The following is a 20,495-nucleotide window of genomic DNA, read 5'->3' as shown; positions in this document are numbered from 1 at the left end:
TTAGTTCTCCCTCCCTTCCCCTATCTTCTTAGAGGACGGGGTCCTGGGAAGTGCAGGACAAGGTCCCGGAGCCTCCCACTGTCCTTTTCATAGCAAGTTCATTTGTTTGCCCTGTCCCAGGGCTGGAGGTTCTGAGAAGGGAGGGGCTAGTGCAGGGGTGTGTGTGGGAGCTGAATCTATCCCAGGATGAGAGGAAGGAGAGAAGAGGTGTGGGGGTCTCCCTCAGCCCCCAGCTCTGCCCCTTCTCTCCAGGCTCCTCCCCACCAGCTCCGCACACCCTCTGGCCGCCTGAGGCTTTAGACTTCCTGATCCTCAAAGACCTCGAGGAAGAGTGGGGGGAAGAGTTCGGTGGGGCACTCGACTTTCATGTGGAGGAAGCGGCTGGCGTGGCAGGCCCCGATCATGCGGAGGTCAGTCACCTTCATCAGCAGCTTGGGCCAGAAGTGCGGAATGTTGTGTTTGCGGTGGTTGACGTAGTGCTCGAACGCCAGCAGGTATGCCTCCTGACTCTTCTCAATCTTGTCCACACACAGCAGGCCTGAGCGGTCTGCAGGGAAAAAGGAGGCCCGGGGGTGAGCAGGTGAAGGGAGACAGAGGGGAGAGAGGAGGGGCCGTGAGGGGAGGAACATACACTGTGGGGGGGCATGTGGAGGGGAGAGGGAGGGGAACTACATGGACAGGGATACGGAGGGATAAGCAAAGAGGACAGAGGGACAGAGAGGTGGGCCTGGGCAAAGAGAGGAAACTTGGAGATCGGACAGGACTGTGGGCGGAGAGGTTTGGTGGTCAGAGAGGTGGGGTGGAAATAGGGGTAGAGAGGGGATGGGGGCAGAGACAAAGAATGGGGTAAAGATGGGACGAAGAGCAGAGGAGGGATCGGGAAGCAAGAGATGGGCCTGGGGAACAGAGGGGGGACGGGTGACAGAGCATGGCACAGGGGACAGAGGATGGGCCTGGGTGATGGAGATGACTTGGATGACAGAGGTAAGCTTGTGGGACACACTGGTGGGTTTGGAGGGGCACAGGAGCTGACGAGCAGAGAGACTAAGATTAAGGACGGAGGATAACGATAACCCTCCCAGCCAACCCGCAGGTACCTGTTGACATTAGCAGCACAGCCTGCAGTAGAGCCACTTCTGTGTCATCCAGGTTAAAGGCAGAGAGTGACTTGCCCAATTCAAAGATGGCGTCGGAGACTACGCCCAGGCCGCCATTCTTGAGCTGCTCCCGCTTGACAGCCATCTCCCCACTCAGCGTCAGGGTGTCACTCTCGGGGTCATAGCGGACAGCCGCCCGCAGGGACATGATCTCCATGCAGCACCCCTTCAGGAGGATGATCTGGTCTTCACAAGGCAGCTGCAGAGCGGCAGGGCCACAGGAACACTCAGCATGCCCCACTCCAAAAGGGTCCCCTGTGGGTGTCCCCTGGGAGCTGCGAGGCCACCATTGGCCTCAGCCAGTAACATGTACTCTGAACAGCTAAACTTGCACTGGGCCACAGACAGGCCCTATTTCACAAAACCTCACAATTATCCCTTCATTATCTCCATCTCCACTGCAGATGAGGAAACCAACATGCAGGAGAGTTAGGCAACATGGCCAAGGTCACACAGCTAGTATGACAGCCTGTCCCCAGTCAGTGCTCTTTAAGATGAGAGCTCTCAGGCTGCCTTAGAGTTGGGATGGCTACGTAGACTTCAGGGGACTGGGCACTTGCTGGTTCCTTCGGGTAAGGTAGCGGGGGTTGGGTGTGGGAGAGAGACAGAGAGAGAGAGACAGAGAGAGACAGAGAGACAGAGAGAGAGAGAGAGAGAGAGGAGGGAGACAGCACATGCGCTGCGCTGTGTTTGTTAACCCAAAGGAATTGCTCCTTGCCCAGAGAAACTCAGATGAGCATGTGCTGAGACTTGGTGACCTGGGAAGCAGCCCCAGGTTTCCCTCCAGTGTGGCACCAGTCTCACCTCCCATTTGTCACTCACCTCGGAGAACATGGGCAGTTTTTTGGCAAAGTCCACCACACGGGTGATGGCCGGGGTGATGATCTTGGTAAACTCACTGAAGGCCTCTAGGTCCACCTTGTCTCCGTCCGGCATGGAGACAATGGGTGACTGGCCAATGTCATCAGGCTAGAGGGAAAGATGGGGGTCAGCAGGGGCTACAGACCCCTTTTAACAACTCTCACTGAGGCTCCCTGCCCACCAGGGGGAGCTCCAAGGCAGTTTGGGGAAGATGGGCCACCAGTACCTGGGATCGCTATGTCCTAGGCCTACGGGGCATCACTTTCACCTTGGGGCAGTGAATAGATCAGAGCCAGAGCTCCACGTCTGCTAATAATAACAATGACCATAAGGGTAGTAGAAGTAATGTCATAAAAATAGAAGCTATATTTATTGAGTATTTAATATGTGGACAGGCGTTAGGCTACGTGTTTTACGTATATTATCTCATTTAATCCTTACCATAACCCTGTAAAATATTATAATTAGCTCCATTTCACAGATGAGGAAACTGAGGCATAGTGCAGCTGACTAATAAGCCCAAGGTCACATGACTAATAAGTTGTAGAACCAGGATATAAACCCAGGCAGTCTGACTACTGACGGTTACACGTACATCTGCTTGGTATTTGAGCCTGTATTCTTAACAAACAGCGCACTGTTCCACCCCTAGGAACCAGGTAAGTTTTCTGCCTTCCCCCACCATATGCAAGCAACCATCCACACTCAAGCTGACCATTCACTTGGCACTCAGTTTTGCCAGGGTCTAACACAATGCCTGGCACCCAGTAGGTCCCCCAAAATACTGTTACATGACTGTGTCTCACCCTCTCCTCCCAGTCACTGTGGGCAGGAAAAAGAGGAGAGGTCGCCCCTGTTCACTAGAAATTCGATGAGGAAGGCAAGGCCCTGTCCTCATGGAGCTCCCAATCGGATGGACTAGGCAGGACCCCAGACAGCAAGCAGTGACACATATACAGGTGTGTCACCAAGACCACCAAGTTGTGGAGAGTATCAGCTTTGGGTCGGATTAAATTAAGAGGGCTCCCTGGTGAAGGCAAGACCCTGAGCTTGCTCTCCTCCCCGAGTCACCTAGCTGCCGCTCACCCCCAACCCCTCTCTCCTTACCAGGAATTTCCGCCTCTGCTTCCAATGGCTGCCCTGGGCATTTGTGCTGCGATGGGCCTCCGTGGCAACATGGATCAGATCCCACTCTTCAGGAGTGGGCTCTGGTCGCTGCTGCAGTGATCGGATCATTTCTTCCTTCCGTCGCCGCTCCCGGTTCTGCTCAATCAGCTTGCGCTTGGCCACCCGCTTTGAGTCATCTAGAACCACTGTCAACAACAGGGAGACATACGCCCTTTGCATGACATTCTTTACGACCCTCTCAGAAACTACTCTTCCCACTGTACAGGTTGGGGAAACTGAGGGCCAGAGAGGTTAAGCGACTTCCAAATCACTGGGACATCAACTCCACTTTGGGGTGCTTCAGAGGCATAGCAGGTTCTGGCCACAGGGCTATGGTGATAGTAATTATTAGAAGACCCTGCCACCCGATCCTAGCCAGTGAAAGAAGCCCTCTCTCACCCAGAAGTGGGGTGTCTCCTCTGATAGTCAGGAACACTGTGCTAGGGTGGGGTGCTCAGGATTTCCTTCTACCCAACAAGTCCCTCTAAGGCCTGGAGTGGTAAAAGGCAGGTAAGCACTGGGGCTCGTGCGCAGGGCTCAGAGAGGAATCCTCTGCTTCCTTTTCCCCAGGGATAAGGGCGGCAGGGACCAAGATTCTGAACATTCATTCCTCCATCAGCCTGACCTGGATTGTCACTCTGCCCCGTGGGCCCTGAGGGTTCCCTGGAAGGGAGCTGCCATTATCTGAACTTACCCCCCCACAGTCACCTGGCCCGACTCCCCCCATGATCCCCTTACAGTCCATGGCCATGCCCACGGCAATGCACTTCTTAAAGCGGCACAGCTGGCACTGGTTGCGGGTAATCTTGTCGATGACACAGCAGCTGTCATATTTGCAGGAGTAGGTGGGATGGAGGTTCTTCTGGATTGTGCGGCGAAAAAAGCCCTGGGGTTGGGGGGAGATAAAGCCTGTTGTGGTCATGAGCTCCCCTTCCTGAACCAACCATGCAGGTCACTGAAGGGTGAGGTATTAGTGAGGGAACCTGGCATACTCCTGACACAGCAAGCCCAGGATCACCGGACTTTGCCAGGACTTGGGACCTTAGAAACACACATCCTCAGCTCCCCAGGCTGCTAAGGGGTGGGGGTACTTGGTAGGGATGGTGTTGGAGGTGAGGATGACTGCAGTGGGGATATCTGGGCCTGGGATGGTATGAGGTGCTGTGAAGCCTGAAGGAATAGTAGCGTTGGAAGTCCAATGCATCCCTGATTTTCCTTCTTGCTAAATGACTAAGAACAACACTGACCCCCAAACCTTCTCATATATGCTGCCTGTTGCCCATGTGGTAGAGTTCATGAAATTGGGGTGGGGTGTCAAAAAGTCTGAATATGGCAGTGGGTATGAATTGTAGTAGCTTTAAAAGAAAATTTTCAATTTTATATATCATGTTGAACACATACTACGTGCCAGGCACCTGTAAGCCTTTCTTTGATGCATCATCACATTTAACACTCATGTCAACCCCATGAGGTAGAAGCTACCACTGTCTCCATTCCGCTGACTAGAAAACTGAAGCTTGGAGAGACGCGATTTGCCCAAAGTCACCTAGGTTGCTTAAATTGCCCAAATGGCTAAATGGACAGCAGAGTCAGAACTGGTCCAAAGGTACGGGACACCAAGATCTGAGCTCTCAGACTCTGGGGTGCATTAAAATTACCAAAACGCTTACCAAAAAGACAGATGCCTGGGCCTCACACTAGATCTATAAAATCAGACTCGTTAGGGGTCAGGCATCTCTCTCCTTTTGAGATGCTCCTCTGGGACTCAGATGTCTCTGAGGGTGAGGCTCCTTGGTCTATGTTACATTGCTTGTATTACATCCAGGGAATCTGCTATGGGACTCTAAATCCCTGGTGGTCTTGGTTTGGTTGACACCCAGACAGAGAAAAACTTAAAGTCTTAACATATCTTTAAATATTTCTGTTTCTTGGAAGGTTTTACATTTTCAGGAGGTAATGATCCTGGAAAAAACCATGCAGGTTGATATGTCCAAAGTTGAAGTCCAATAGCCCCCCCAAGTCTATGACCTTGTGCCTTCTGCCCAGGGAGACTCTGCCATCCTCTTCTCCTCTGGGTCCCACTGTGCCCCACCAGCATCAGTTCTCGACCCTTTCAGATTCAGGAGAAGCAACTGGGGAGCTTGTTCCAAGGCAGATTCCTGGGCTCCACCACAAAGGTTCTGCTTGAGGCCTGGGAATATGCATTGAACTAGTACTACAGGTGGCCCATGAACCACATTTTGAAAAACACTGATGTTGGCTTCCACTGATGTCTGTCTCTCTCTGGTAGGCTGTGACCAGCTTGTGGGCAGGGTACGTACAACACCCCTCACATGCTGAATGGATGGATGATAGCTGGCGTTTACTGAGTACGTCTTATGTGCCTGCCATTGTTTTAAATACTCTGTGTGAATGATCTCCTTTAATTCTCCCAACAACTCTATGTAGCATATTATCCCCATTTTATAGATGAAGAAACTGTGGCTCAGAGAGATTAGGCTTCTTACCTATGAGGAGCAGGGTAGGGATTATGAATGAACAAATGAATTAATGAATAAGAAAAATGATGCTGATGTAACAGGTGGGCTTTCGATTACATGTCTATAGAGCCATCTGTTGTGTCAGGTACTGAGGGTCTTACAGGGGGTGAGACGGGGGTGCCGGCGGTGGGGGAGGGGCAGGAGCTGGCTGGTCCATACCTTGCAGCCCTCACAAGTGATGCAGCGGTAGTGATAACCGGTTGCCTTGTCCCCACACACGACACACTGCTCGTCTTTGTCCAGGTAACTAGGGATATACCCTGGGAGGGAGGAAGGGAGGCAGGCATGGCTTGGGCCCCCGGAAGAGAGGCTCCTACATTTTCTCCATCCCCCAACTTTTCCTTCCTGACCCATGCCCTAGCCCAGACTCCCTGAAGGGCAGAATCCTAGAGACTCCTCAGAGGTTATCTTGTCCATCCCCTTCCCTAAGAATATGGAGAATCCCAGAGTTCTTCTGCCTGCCCATTCAGGCTTTCCTCTTGCTGCATCTGAGGAGCGAGGGATGCAGGAGAAGGAGAAGCAAATATCAGCAGCTCATCTCAGGGGAATACAGCCCCTCAGCCCTTTAGCACAGGCCCTGATTCCACGGTGAGGGTGGGGGTCTCAGGCAAGAGTGTCATCAGAGAAGGGAAGAGGCTCTTCCTGACCTAATCCATCTTCAAGGCTGAGGCATGCCCACATCACCCATCTCAGCTCCAGACGAACCCATCCCAAGCCCTCTCAGAGGCTCTCCCCACAGGACACAGGAGCTGCTGGTACATGCCCAGGCTCCAGAAGAGCCCTGGCCTGGTTTCGTGGGCTTGAGGGCAGGGAGGAAGGGCACATACAGCCAGGCTCACCTGACATGCTGGTTTTCAGGGAACATTGGCCGTTCTTTCTTTTTCGCTTTCCATCTGGTGACCTGGCACTGGATGGGGGCAAAGTGGGCAGAATCACAGAGCAGTCTTTGGGCAGCCCCCTTCTCATCCAATAGGCTTATATAAGCCCCCAGGCCCAACTCCCTGCATCTTGTGTCCTCATTCTACCTCCCACCCCCAGGTCAGCTGACAAAACTGAGAAGGGTCCAGCTATCTAGTAGCTTCAAGGAGAGAGATAAGGGGCTTGGCTGCAGCACAAGCATGTTCTAGGGCCCTAACACACACACACCACACACACACACACACACACACACACAAATTATAGAAACTTAAATACCCATAATCCACAAGATATCCACATACTTAAGCCTTCAGTTCATGACTCACGCAGAAAGAATCTTCAGGACATGCTTAAAGCTATATAACCTTTAAAACACACACATATACATGCAACACAAGACCACTGCATATGACTAGCTATGCAGTCGTCAGTATAAACCCAAGCATGGTAAGTAAGTACCAGGATCTACATATCTACGTAACTTTCAGGTTACGCTCCAATGTGTTATATGATGACTAGGATATACCCATGTGTTACACAGCCCTCTGGACAGGCACCTAATAATACCACGCCCCTCCCTTCAGTAAACATGTTCCTTGATTTTCCAGGTCATACACACATGCTACATAACCACAGTGACTGAACTCATGTGACCAGGACCTTGTATAGTGCCTAGCAACTAGAACCTAGAACCAAGAATATGAAAACAGGAAGGGACTTCCAGCGTCACCCTGCCCATGGCATCCATTTAACAGAGCAGCAAACTGAGGCCCCACTTGTGCCTGGTGACACTGTGCACTGGAATCAGAGCCAGGACAAGGACCCTGAGCCCCTCCATGCACGGTATTAGCAACCTTGAGCCGCTGTACATATATGTTGTGAACCTCTCCACACACGTGTTACATAACCTCAGCACACACAGGTTACATAAGCCTTCTACACGCATGCACGGATTGTATAACTTCCCACACCCGGCATGTCGCACGGCCCCTCCCACTGGAGCCTGATGCAGCTCCCAACACACTGACACAGTGACCTTGGCCAGGGTCACAGTCAAAGACAGCTCTGTGTTCCACGCCCCCTGGGGACTACCCCTGTCTGATTTCTACAACGGTTGGAAGGTCAGATCTCCCTCCCACCTCCAGGAGGGGAGGGTGTGGGGGAACTCCGGGCCACCTAGCCCCAGTTGCGCTGGCGGTCTTCACCAATTACAAGATTTACAGCTTCTAGGTGCAATCCCAGGGACAGCCACAAGGAGGCGCAGGGACATGGGGGGGTGGGGAGGGGCTGCAGCTCTGGGGGACCGGGAACCAGGATTCCCGCCTTTCTCTGGTTAGGAGCAGACTCTCCCAGACCCACAGAAGTCTGGGCAGGGAGGTACAGAGGCTACCAGTGAGGGTGACGCAGTGACACGTCAGATATTCTTTTTCAGAGCCCCCCGTGGGGTGAGGTTTGAGGGGAAAACCCCCAGTGCCCTACCCAACTGCCAGCCCCATCCACTTCCTCCACCCCTCCAGGAACCCAGTCTCGGGCCCCAGGGCTTTGCCTGGCCAGGCCTCTGGCCTCCTGGCTCAAGATCTGGTCTCCTAGGCAACAGCCACTCTGCTCCCCAGAGCACCCCCTCCTCCACCCTATCCCTGGCCATAGGCACGGGCTGTCCCCAGCTCCAGGGGCACCACACCAGAGCTCTGTGCCACTTGGAGTTGACGGGAGAGGCAGAGACCCTCTGGGCTCCTCAAGGGCAATGCAGATCATAGGTAGTCCATCCCCAGCAATGTGTGCAGGGCTGATGCCTCCTCCACGTGTGAGTAAAACCTTCACAGCTGGCATTCACTTCCACTTCCTGGGAGGAGCTCCATGGCAGTGCTTGCCCTTGCTTATGAACAAGGAAGAGCTTGTGGGGCTCCCAAAAGTTTCCAAATATAAGAGTGGGCTGTGACCGACAGTTACTGGTGCATGTGCCATTAACTGTCATGTCACATGCACCATGGCCTGTGGACCTCACACTAGTGATCAGACGTGAACAGGCTGGCAGGGAGAGGAAGCAAATGGCAAGGCTGTTGGATTCCAAATGCTCAGGTGAGGGTGGCTGAGGGGACATAGGGGGCATTTGAGACTGCCCAGTACTGTCAAGGGAGGGGCCACATGCCTGCTGCATGTAACTTCTCAGCTCTGTGTCACCTCACTCCAAAACGGGCATCTCTCAGTCCAGGTGCCTAATTCCCTGCCACATGTGAATATGACCTCATCTCCTGGGCAAAGGTAGGCAGCAGGCTTGCTGGCCTTGCGCCCATTCCCCTAAAGGCCCAAGCTCAGCTCTCTTTTGCCCAGCCAGGTGAGCATGCCTGCTGCCTAGGAGTTGGCACAACCTAGTTGCTGGATCTATTACCTGTTCTCCTCTGGGTCTGACCCACACTCCACCTTGCTTGGCTTCTGTTCCATTCACTTCAATTCCATCCAGGATGCCCTCCAGCACGCCAAGAGACTAGGGTGGGCACACTGGCCCCCCCTGCACGCCCACCGGCCACCCACCCCCCGCCACCAGGCCTAGGGCACAGCACCCATGGTGCCCGCCTCAGCACTTGGCCTTTCACACCATGCCCTATGCCCCAAGGGGGACAGGTGGTGAGAGGGGCCAGGGAGTGGCAGGTGGTGGGACTGGGGGGAAAGCTGGGTCTGTGAGGGGAGGGGTCCTGGGCTTGGGGAGTAGCTTCAGAGTCTTGTCCTGTCCAGAAGTCCCTGTAGAGAGAGGAGAAAGGCAGGGATAAGGCGGCGCCATGGTGGGGGTAGATAGACAGGAGTCCTTTGAGGGCAACATTTTGGGCTCCTGGGGTTCATAAGATGGTAGTGGGCATGGAGGGCAGGCACAGGGAGAGGACCAGGATGACCCCTCAGATGAACAGGTATAGCAGGCAAGACTGGAGATCCATGTCCTGAGCCCCAGACATGGAAAGGGATGGAGGGAAAGAATGAGATCATCCACGTACCATGTGTTAGTCCTCACATTCAGGTAAGGGCCTGGCTGGTAACATGCATCGATTAAATGTGAGCTATTGTTACCACCAATCTAGCCAAGGGTTTATAAAACTCATCATGATATAGGGCAAGAGGGGACTAGAAACAAAGCTGTTTTCAGCCCAGGCGTGGGGGGTACCCATGAAGGAAGGGTGTGGGGTGTGGGCCTGAGGGGCAGGGATCATGAATACCCATCTGAGTACCTTACTAGATAGAGACACTGAAAACCATGGGGAGCCAACCTCCCCTGTTGCTGGCCAAGTTATGATTCTCCAACCCTGGCCTCCCAAGGACTCCAAAGCTGTCCGTAGAAGGTCCCGAATCACACTTCCCAGTCTGAGGACCAGATATCCCAGTTGGTTTAGCTAAGCTACCACCCACCAGGATGACAAGGGAAAGGGGGAAAGGAAACTAACACACGCTAACTAAATAGATATGTGCCCAGCAGATAAGTGGGCAGAACTTTACAGATGAGGAAACTGAGTGTCAGAAACCTTGGTCATTCACTCAAGTTCACACAGCTAGTAAGCAGGTGGCTCAGGGATTAAAACCTTGAAGCTTGGCTTGACTGCTAGCCTTGTTCTGCTACCTGGGGTTCAAGGCAGTGCCAACCTGGGCCCACCTTTCCCTCCACACTGTACCTCTGACCACAGGCTCCAAAGCTGAGGCTTACTGTCTGCACACATAGGCAGGTGTGGGCATGTGCGAGGGGGACAAAGGGTGCAGTTCCGTACACACAACTTTCATCACGTGGCTGCTGCACCAGAGACCTCACCCCTGGGCCCCCCACCCCACCCCCAGGAACTGATAAGGAGCCAGGGTAGGAGGGGAACGGTGAGATAAGTCAGGCCATTGGGCAGGGCAGGGCAGGGCAGTGGGACAGGGCCTCTGTACTCAGGCAAGCCCCCAGTGTGGGGAACGTGGCACGAGGACAGAAGGGTGGCCCATTCTGTTTCTGGTACCCCCACAGACCAGGACTGGGCAATGGGGGCTGGACAGGAGACTGGGTGGGGGGGCGGGTTGCAAGCAGGGAGCCTTAGCCCAGAGAGCCGTCAAGAAAGTAGGTCAAGTTTTTCTTGGCTTGTAGAGAAATTCCTGTTATAAATTTATAATGGCGTAGCCAGCTCTAAGGGGTGGAGGTGGGGGGAGGAGGAGGAGTGGGTGGGGATGCCCAGGGATTGGGCACTGGGGCCTGCTGCCCTAAGCCAGAGCAGTGAGGGGTAGGGGGCCAGGGCAGTCGTGGGTGTTGGGCTGGACAATAGAGGACTATTTTCTGTCGCCCGTTTCCACTTCTATCTGTGTCCGATGTGGCTTCCTTGGGTCTGTCTGTAGGCATATGAATGTCTCTCTCTCTCTCTCTCTCTCTGGGTGTCTCCCTGTTTCCCCCCCACCCCCAACCAGGCTGTGCCTCGGTGCTTGGCACACCCTGGCTGCGGTGCTGCCCCTGCCTGTCTCCTACCCACCTGGCATGCTGCCACCACTTGTTTACAGAGGCTGGAAAAATCCACTCGCCAGCCGGAGGCCCAAGAGCCCCCAGGGAAGGGAGGAGGCAGGCACAGGAGTGGGCATGCTGAGAGAGGGGCAGCCCTGGGGAGAAGGCCCTGGGGGCAAGTGAAGAGGGCCAGGGTATGTGAGAATGGGTATTAGCAGTTGTGGGCTAGGCTGGCCAGGGAGCACCGGCAGCAGCCACATGCCATGGGCAGTGCCTGCCCCGGGCCATAGCTCTGGAGGGCCCCCTTTTCCCTCACCCCTGCTACTGCCAGTTGCTACAGGGCACACCTGGGGCAGTGCCAACCTAAGCCACCATGTTTATTTTCCCTTCCCCCTCCCCAGCCCAGCCTTAACTCCAAATGTGTCTGGGCACTGCCAAGGGCTTGCACGTGCCCGCGGCAGGGAGGGGGAAGCTCTCTGTCTGCTCCACCTCTGAGCCGAGCTGACTGGTGCCCTGGTGCCTGTCAGTGCAGCCCAAGCTACACTGAGCCCCTGGCAGTGGACAGAGGCGCAAGGTGCTGCCCTCACTGCTTATGGCACCCTCACCTGGCACTGAGCAAGAAGCTGTTACCCCTAGAGACTCCTTGTCATCTCTCTAGGGACATACCTGGACCTCTGAGATGACACAGAGCAAGCAAAGGGCCCAGCATGTGGGGAGGCACATACCACGTGAGCCTGTTAGCTGTGGGCAGAGAAAGGTTGGCAGGGAAGGGGGCTGGGGCAAGGGTGCCCACCCTGAAGGGCAGCCTCGCTCCCCTCCTCCTTGAGTCCAGCTCAATTCCCCCAGTTCCTTCCGGGCACATCCCTTGCAGAGGCAAGGCTCAGCCCCAAGGAAGCAGAGTGGGTGGAGCTACGGGGTTCTAAGACTAGCCTGGACGGCCGGACCGAAAGACCCACCTGTCGGCTGGCCTGGCCACCCACTCTCTCTTTGTCAGATAAGAGCTACCGGGTAGCAGTGTGGGCAAGGTGCCCGTGGAGGGGGAAGCATTTCATTAAGCTTAAGTGCTTCTACAATGGGGGGACAGAGACAAGCGCCCAATGCGGCATCCATGGGCACCATGCCAGGTTCCCACTGCCAGACTGTCCCACTCCACAGTCCTGCAAACCCAGGGGACTTTCCCAAAGGACTTCTGGGCCTGCGAGAAGGGACTCTCTGCCCCCAAAGTCTAGCCCCAATTCTATACACACTACTCTCCTGAGTGTCTGCTCTTGGCTTTGACCCCACCTGTCTGGGGCCCTTAAACTTTGTCCTTAATGCTCTAAAGAAAGCCCAGCCCTCCTCTTTGCTAACCACAGAAGGAAAGACACATTCATATAGCGGGGGTCCAGAAAAGGGGAAAAAGAAGAGGACAGGGGTAAAAGGGATGATGGGGAAAGAAGGGAAGAAAGATGAGGAGGGGCAAGAACAAAGAGCTGGGCAGGGATGGGGGTAGAGCAGGGGATGCCTAGGAAGTAGAGGGAAAGGAAGAAAGGCAGCAATGAGAGGGGGGTGGGGGATGGGGAGAGAGGGGTGAGGTAGAGAGGAGGACAGATAGGGGAGGAGAGGCAAATGAAGGAGAGGGAGACAAAGAGAGAAAGGTAACAAAGAAAGATGGGTGGGGGGGTGCTTTATGCCCTGCCTAAGTCCCACCCCATAGAGGCTGGGGGAGGGGGGAGTAGAAATGGTTTCCACGGTGACAGCTGGTTCTTGGTGGCCTGGCATGTGGGCTATTAATAGTGCTGTGGGTAGGTTCACACCTCCCTCTCCCCTTCCCCTTTGCCTGCTGCTAGGGTGGGGGGAGATACCCCCCCCCAACTCCCACTGATCTGGCGTTGATGCACTGACTCCACACCATGGGAGCCAAAAAGGGTGATGCTAAAAGGCCCAGGTGGCCACTGTAGCCCAAACATATACAAGGGCATGCACAGGCAAACACAGGCATCTGTGTGCAGACACTGCCGCCTGTGCCAGCGTGGGCTCCCATGGGCAGCCACAAGCACCAACAGCCCCTGGGAGTCTGGTGGCGGTGGAAGCTGCAGAAGCAACCCAGGCCCCCACACCGAGGGGTACATGCCTCTCGGGGTTGGGACCTCTTTCTCCTTTCCCAGATCCCCCCTGTTCTATTCTTGGGTATGGACTGACCAGGACTGCCCCACCCAACTCACTGTTATCCTACTGCCAGGAAAGAGAGGAGTGAAGGCGGAAAGGAAGGTACTACTTGGCAGGTGTGAGATGGCAGAGGAGTACACAGACACAGGCACCAGCTTGGCAAGGAGGAAGGAGGGAGGTAGGGAGGGAGGGGAGGAGGGCAAGGAGGCAGCACTCCTTGGTGGGCTCTCACTGGGCACACATGAGATGGGATTCTGGAGCTTAAGGGCAGTGATCCTTAAGTCTGAACTAGCCACTGTGGGACCCTGGAGGCTAGAGAATGGGAGATGGGGGTGGGGGATGTGACATAAGGGGGAGATTGGATCAACAAAGAATCCTCTCCCCCAAAAGAATAGAACAGGAAATTCCCCCCTGTAGGTCAGAAACAGAAGGACATAAACAGCAGCCTTGACTTGGGCCAGATGCCCAGTGTTAACATCAAAGACTGTGCTTCCCCCCAACATAACCTCACCCACCTGCTGCTCTCCTTTCCCTGCTCTCACCCCAGGCCAGCTCCAGTCAGGCATCAAGGTGGGTGCCCAGGTCTAGAGGTCACCTCCATCCCCTATGCCCAGCCCCTTCCCTGCCAACCCACAGAACTTCATGTCCCCTGCCCCAATGCCCCTCAAGAATGGAGGTGGGAGATCCAAGCAGCCAAGAAGGCCGAGCTAGGAGCACCCCCAAGCTGGGCATGGCACATTCTCCCCACCCTCCCCCCAGCAGTCAGGGGTAATTGGAGCTGGGCGCTGGGGCAGCTGAAGGCTAGAGGCATGAATGTCACGGGGCCCAAGGCCCTCACTGCAGATGGTATCATGGGCACAGGGCTTGGGGTCCTCCCTTCCCCACTCCCCTCTTCCAAGGAGGAAGAAGGAGGCCACAGAGAGGAGTTGTTCCCAAGCCCTGGGGAGTATTGCCCAGGAGGGAAAGGAAAGGCAGGGATGTTCTCCCAGGCACCCCAGGGAGGTGGAAGCTAGCCCCCACCCACCCAAGCAGAACTGGGAGAGAGAGAGAGAGAGAGAGAGAGAGAGAGAGAGAGAGAGAGAGAGAGAGAGAGAGAGAGAGAGAGAGAGAGAGAGAGACAGAGAGACAGAGAGAGAGAGAGACAGAGAGACAGAGAGAGACAGAGAGACAGAGAGAGAGACAGAGAGAGAGACAGAGAGAGACAGAGAGGGAGAGGAGAGAGAAGGGGGAAGGGGGGAGAGGGAGGGGAAAAGGAGGGAAGGAATGGGGAGAGATTAAAAAGTGTGTGTGTGTGTGTGTGTGTGTGTGTGTGTCTGCACGCTCGCGCGCGCGCACGCGCACGCGCGCAAGTGAATGCAGCTGAGTCTCCGGCACACACACGGACACGTGCAGACACACACATTCACCGCGCATGCGCACAGCGGCAGGCTTCGGGTACCGTTCCATAGAGATTCAGAGCCCTCCCCATCTCACACATGTACAAAACACGCACACAGGGATGCGCGCACAACACTCCCACTCACTGATGTGTACAAAAACGCAGATAGCCACCAAAGCCTCGGTCCCCGTTCCCCTTCCTCCGCCCACTCGCTTGGGTAAAAGAGAAAATGAAAACAGGCAGCTGGGCTCTGCGAGCCAAGAGCTCATCTCTTCCTCACAAGAGGAAAAGAGGATGAAGAGGAGGTGCCCTGGGGCTTGGTCCGGTCACGCTGCTCTTTGCCACTGCTGGGGTGTGTGGCTGTACCTTTGGCCCTAGGCTGCAACCCCAGGCCCTGGTCCCTAGACTGAATGCTCACCCCCAAGGAAGGGGGGCAATGACAGCATTTCCTGAACACCAATAAGTTCCATCTTGCTCCCCTTGTCTACCCAGAGAACTTCTGACTTCTCCCTCCGGAGCACCTCACACAACAGGTATACAAAAGGGAGGTCCTCTTTGGCACCCCTGCCAGGGAGGAGGGCAGGCGACACCATATGTCTGAAAATTATATGCTCCTCCCCACCACCGCCACACCAGCCCCAGACACCTCCATGAAAGACTGAGAAGTATCTCTGGCTCCAGGTGGCATGTATATATCCCCACCCTAGAGTGCCAGACCCTGGGAGGCCAGGAGAATCCACAGGCGTTGCTTATCACGCTAGGATGCAACACAGATTGAACACAGGTGTCATCCCATGGTATGTTATGTACCATTCCTCTGAGTGAGGTAGGCATCACTGTCTCTGGATGATGAAAACTCAGGTTCAAAGTCAGCAACTGGGGGATGGCAAACACCCAGCCTCCAACTCCCAGCCAGTGCTCTCTACCGTGGTCAGGTTTGCCTCCCTCCCCAAGATGCACAAAAGTCCCCCAAGCACCTTTGCTGCCATGAGAACTAGAGCTGAGATTGGCTCCCAGTGGCCCACTACAGGGCATCCCCCCATTGTCCTTGCTGCACCTTGAAGAGGAGTTGCTGAATTAAAAAAAAGGGATTTGGGGGAGAGAGGAGTCATCACCAGACTCACAGAGGGAAAGCGGCAACCCAGGATAGACCCTGAATCTCAAGGCACCACACATACCACATCGGTCCTTACTCTGTGCCTCCACCCTTCACACTAATGCCCCCTCCATGCATGGGTGGGGAATCTAGTGTCTATCAGCCAGGGCTGGGTCTTGGTTGATTGGTTGATGGTAGGTAGCTGGGAATGGTGGGTCCCCAGGAGAGACAAAGGGTGCTGTACTCTATACATTCAAGCAGGGTTAGGGAGAGGAGCCTGCTTTCCTTGTTATTTTGCTCCCCCACTCCCAGTGCTGAGACTTGTCCCAACAGAGATGCAACGATGCCCAGACATTCATGCCTGTGCCCCTAACTGGGAGGGGAGGTGTGTCCCAGGCTGAGATGCCAAAGCTCTTTTTAAGAAGAAGCTAAAAGGCGAGGGTCAGAGGGCCTCCAGGTTGCAAAAACTTGTCAGGGAGAAAATGGTGATGTGAAGTGTGAGTAGAGACTAGGGACCCACCATGGCTACCCACCCGCCATCTCATTTCTGTTCCTGTGATGTCTAGGAGATCAATTCTCCACCAACCTTCTCCAAGAAATCCAGGGGACCCTAGCGCACAAGCGTCCTCACTGTAAGCATAAGTGCTTATCATGCACCATGCACTACAGGACATTACCTGTTAGAGGAATGATACCTTGGTCTTTCATCCAGCTACGTGTTCCCTGTGACTAAACTTCAGTTTCCCCTTCTGTAGCAGCCCATGGATTCTCTATGGTAGAATCACTATCAGTGCCTCCTGACCCAAACAGGCCGTAGCTAGAGGAGAGCATGGCCAGAAATGCTTGGTGTCCCCTGCTCAGATTCCCTCTCTGGAAGATTTGCTCATTCTGCCGCCCTGGGCTGAAGCCTGCACTCGTGGGAGAGGGCCTCACTCAGCCCTGCACATAGTCTGGGCAGCTGTACCCTCAGAAGCAGGCTCTGAGGCTGGGCAAAGAGGACACAGCTGTTGGGCATCTCTGAGGTAGGTCTCAGCTGCCAGGGGTGTGGAGAAAGGCCACTGTGGGTCCTGCCAACTCCCGCCACTGCCCATGGGGGTGATTCTCTTCCAGTGGGTGAGTGTAGAAGGGAGCTCCTCACTGGCTTGGTTAGGAGCTAGTTGGATGTGGCCTGCACACCCAGCTTCCACTGATCTGGTGTCTCCTGGCAGAGCCTGCCAGCCTGAGAGGTCAGCATGGGCAGTTGGTGACCCCTTTCCCTTCCCCCCTTTCCCAGCCCCCAAAACTTGCTGGCCTGCAGCTGCAGCACTGAGGAAGTGCAGGATGTCCTGAACAGCCAGCTGAGCCCCCCGCCCCCCACCCCAACCTCTCGATGACCCCAGAGACAGGGCAGGCGGGGACTGGGGGGCGGGGTTTGAGTATTAACAACCGGAAAACTATGAAGAACATCACTGCCAGTTCCCAGCTCAGAAAGGAGGTTGTGGCAGAAACAGACAAGAACAGGGGTAGACAGGGGTAGCGACAGGGTGAGAGTTATAGTCTGGCAGAGAAACAAGGAGAGGGAATCAGACACAGCAAGACAGAGCAACAGAGAGACAGCGTTAGAGAGAAATTCCAAGTCAAAAATACACATCACTCACCCAGACACTCACCAGCATACGGCCTCCTAAGGAAAGCTTCCAAGTTTAGCCAGGAGGGCAGAGGTGGGAAAAGGAGCCAGACTCAGGGTGAGAGGCAGGAACTCAGCTGGGGGTGAGTGAAAGGCCCCAGAAAAGGCTCAGACAAATGACTCCAGCAGGGGCAGCGAGATCTGCCCCACCATTTGTTTTCAGGGTGGGGATGAGGACTGCAGCACCCCGTCCCTTAGCAGCCAGGATAATCCCAGCTGGTGGGAGTCACTGGACACTGCTTCAGGCCCGGGACTCGGCCCTCTGGAACCCCCCTGCCCCTACTCTTTGCTCTAGTTTCTCTGTCCCTCAAAAAAAAAAAAAAAAAAAAAAAAAAGCTGAGCCTGGAGGAAGAAGACAGAAGGAAGCTTAAGGGAAAAAGTCCATGACTCTGTGTGCATCTCGGGGTGTGCGTCTAGAGTTGTCTGGACACAACTGTCGACCTGGACCTGTGACTGTGTGGATCTGAGCCTTGTGAACACCTTCTGCACCTGAGTCCCTGGGACTGTGTGCAAATGAGTGCACCTGTGTCCGGAGTTCCCACAGTCAATCCATTAACAAGTATTTACAGAGCACTTCCTGTGCTAGGCTCTGGGTGGGATCCAGCACTCTTGGAGTGATCCTGCCAGGTCTCAAGCTCACTATCTTGTAGGGTGGGATGACAAGCAACGGAGAACATTATCACAAATGCATGCCTTGCACCATTATGCAGGAAAGTCTTTTCACACAAATTTCATTTCCTTGGGAGCAGGGGTTTTGTTGTATACAGAACCTCAGAGATCCACAGAAGTCCAGGAAAATACTTGTTGCTAAGTTGTGTATACATGTGTTGATGTGTAACTACCTTTGCGTTTGACTAACAGCAACTGTCACAGCAGGCGTTGATGCCTGTGTGACTGGGCTCATGCGAGCACGTGTGTGCCTGTGAGTGACAGGGTCTTTTGTAATGTGCGGCGGTGTGCAATTGCTGTGTTCATGTATGCATGTGATAGTGACTTTTTCTGTGTGGGTGACAGCGACTCCTCCTTGCCCCTGTGTGTGACAGCGTCTCCGTGTGACCCTGTGCGTAGGTATGTGCATGGGTCGGTCTCCCGTGGGTGTGTCCCATCTCTCTGAGCTCCCCAGTGCAGCAGCAGCCTGCGACTTCCCTTGTTCCCATGTGGGTGTGTCCAGTAGCTCCTGTCCTTGAGTATGCCTGGGTGTCCCTGGGTGTGCATGTGGTTGTCTATGTGGGCATATCTTGGTGTCTGCATGTCACATTTGCTTCCCTTCTCATCTTGGACAAGAGTCCCCTTCATCCCTTCCCCCTCCTGGGGCCAGGGCCATCATTGAGGGGTGGGCTACCATCCCACTGGCTTCCCTCCTTCGACCTCCACCCCTGGAAACAGTGGCTCTCTCCATTGCCCCTATCACTCCCCCTTCCCCAGGCCTTTCTTTCACACGGGACAAGGGAGGGCCCCAGACAGAGAAGGGGCACCAGAGGAGACACGTTGCAAGGGGAGGGAAAAAGGGGGGGTACACACAACACAGGTCCATTCCTCCCTCTCTTCCCCAACCACCCTAGCTTGCAACTCTAATCATCTAGGGACCCTCAAATACACTCTCCCCCAACACACACACACATACACACACACACACACACCTCCACCCCACCCCCAGCCGCGTTTTTTGCAATTAGGAGTGTTGCAACCAGAGAGCCATGCTCAACTGGGGAGGCGGGTGGAGGGGGGGCTTCCCTCTCCCCGGACCCTTGCAAGCCCACTCCACCCCACACATACTGCCCTCCGCAGCTGGAGACAGCTTTGCAAAGGCCACTCGGCCTCGGCCTGGAAGGCTAGGGGTGGGGGCTGAGGGGCAGGCCTCCCGCGCACCGTAAACAAACCGCGGCGCGGCGCGGCGGGCGGGGGAGCTCGGGCGGCCGGCAGCGGGGCCGGGCCCGGGAATGCGCAGCAGACGGGCCGGACAGAGGCCGGGCGGGCCCTCGAGGGGGAGGCCTGGACGCCATCTCCGCCGGCGAACCCTGGGGCCCACCGACCTCCTAGCAACACCTCCCTTCCCCAGGGCGTAAGTTGCAAGCTCCCGGGTTGTGACAGGGTCTCAGGGGCGTCGGGGGCAGGCTAAGGTTGGCGGCGGGTCCCCCCCGGACGCCCCCAGCCCGCCGGGGAGCTGGCCAGAGAGCCCTGTGGCTTTGCATAATCAATCGTGAGGTATTTGCATATTAATACCCCCCTCGCTCCCTCCCCCTTACCTCGGCGTGGCGCGCTGGACAGGGCTGGGCAGCGACGCGGGGTCTCAGCGCCCCGTGCCGGGGGCGTCCATGGGGGGCCGGTGGGGCCCGGGCCGCCCGCCTCCTGCGCCCGGGTGTGAGTGCGAGTGAGCGCGGGGGGGCGGGGGGCGAGTGTGGCGGCCCCGCGGCTCCTCCGGCAGAGGCGGCGGCCGCTCTTGGCTCCTCCCTCCCCCGCCCCGCTCCGGCTGGGGCTCTTGCTCGGCGCGCCCGGCCGGCTCGCGGCTGCTCCCTGCAGGCCGCCTTGCCGCCGCCGACCCGCGCCCCCCGCCCCCCGCCGCGCCCCGGGACCCCGGCCAGCCAGCCGCCCGGCCGCCCCTCGGCCGCCTCTGCACCCGCCCAGCTCGGACTCGCCCTCCCCACTCCAGGCGTCTCCGGCAGGAGTGATACTTGGTGACATATTTTGCAAAAGATGTCATTTAAAAAATAGTCTTCTGTTGCTGGAAGAATGGAAGGTTTTGGTGTTTGCACCATGGGGATGGAGAAGGGAGTATTGACGAGATGCCTGCACCTTATAAGTAGGGCAAAAGTCTAAATACCAAACCCTTGGAGGTTTAGAGTTTGTTTCTGAGTTCGGGTCTCTTCTCTGCCAGTAACTCACTGTGTGACCTTGAGCAAATCACCCCTGCTGTCGGGGGCAGAGCTTCCTCAACCTTAAAATACCAGGGTTGGGCAGGTGACCCCTGAGGTCTTTTTAACTTCAATCATCTATGTTTTAAATTCTTTTGGAGTTTTACTCGCCATTACCTTCCTTCCCCTCATTTCTAACATCATTACCTGATCCACTGGCTCCCCTTTCAAATGTCACCCTATTTCAATATAGGCTCTTTTTATT

At 55.4% G+C, this 20,495-nt stretch overlaps 2 protein-coding genes across 5 annotated transcripts in view; one reads left to right on the top strand and one right to left on the bottom strand.

Annotated features, from left to right (window-relative positions):
* Window positions 1–155: 155 nt before the first annotated feature.
* Window positions 156–19,801, bottom strand: THRA (thyroid hormone receptor alpha). The gene is made up of 9 exons (XM_019747569.3): window positions 19,625–19,801; window positions 9,033–9,382; window positions 6,565–6,632; window positions 5,885–5,985; window positions 3,924–4,071; window positions 3,126–3,331; window positions 1,980–2,126; window positions 1,098–1,356; window positions 156–547 (listed from the first exon to the last, which is right to left on the bottom strand). Exons 2-9 carry the CDS (start codon window positions 9,083–9,085, stop codon window positions 297–299), a joined length of 1,233 nt encoding a protein of 410 aa, XP_019603128.1. The 5' UTR covers window positions 9,086–9,382; window positions 19,625–19,801; the 3' UTR covers window positions 156–296.
* Window positions 19,283–20,495, top strand: part of MED24 (mediator complex subunit 24) — a 30,605-nt gene continuing 29,392 nt past the window's right edge. The window contains exon 1 of one of the 4 annotated variants that reach the window (XM_019747562.3): window positions 19,283–19,440. The gene's annotated coding sequence lies outside the window, so the exon portion shown is untranslated. The remainder of the gene's footprint in view (window positions 19,441–20,495) is intronic. The other 3 variants (XM_019747564.3, XM_074320054.2, XM_074320055.2) reach the window with 3 other exon arrangements.

This window comes from Rhinolophus sinicus, chromosome 12 (assembly GCF_057876585.1).
Source record: "Rhinolophus sinicus isolate RSI-liver-muscle chromosome 12, RSI-T2T, whole genome shotgun sequence".
Lineage (NCBI taxonomy): Eukaryota > Metazoa > Chordata > Mammalia > Chiroptera > Rhinolophidae > Rhinolophus > Rhinolophus sinicus.
This window is presented reverse-complemented; position numbering and strand designations above follow the sequence as displayed.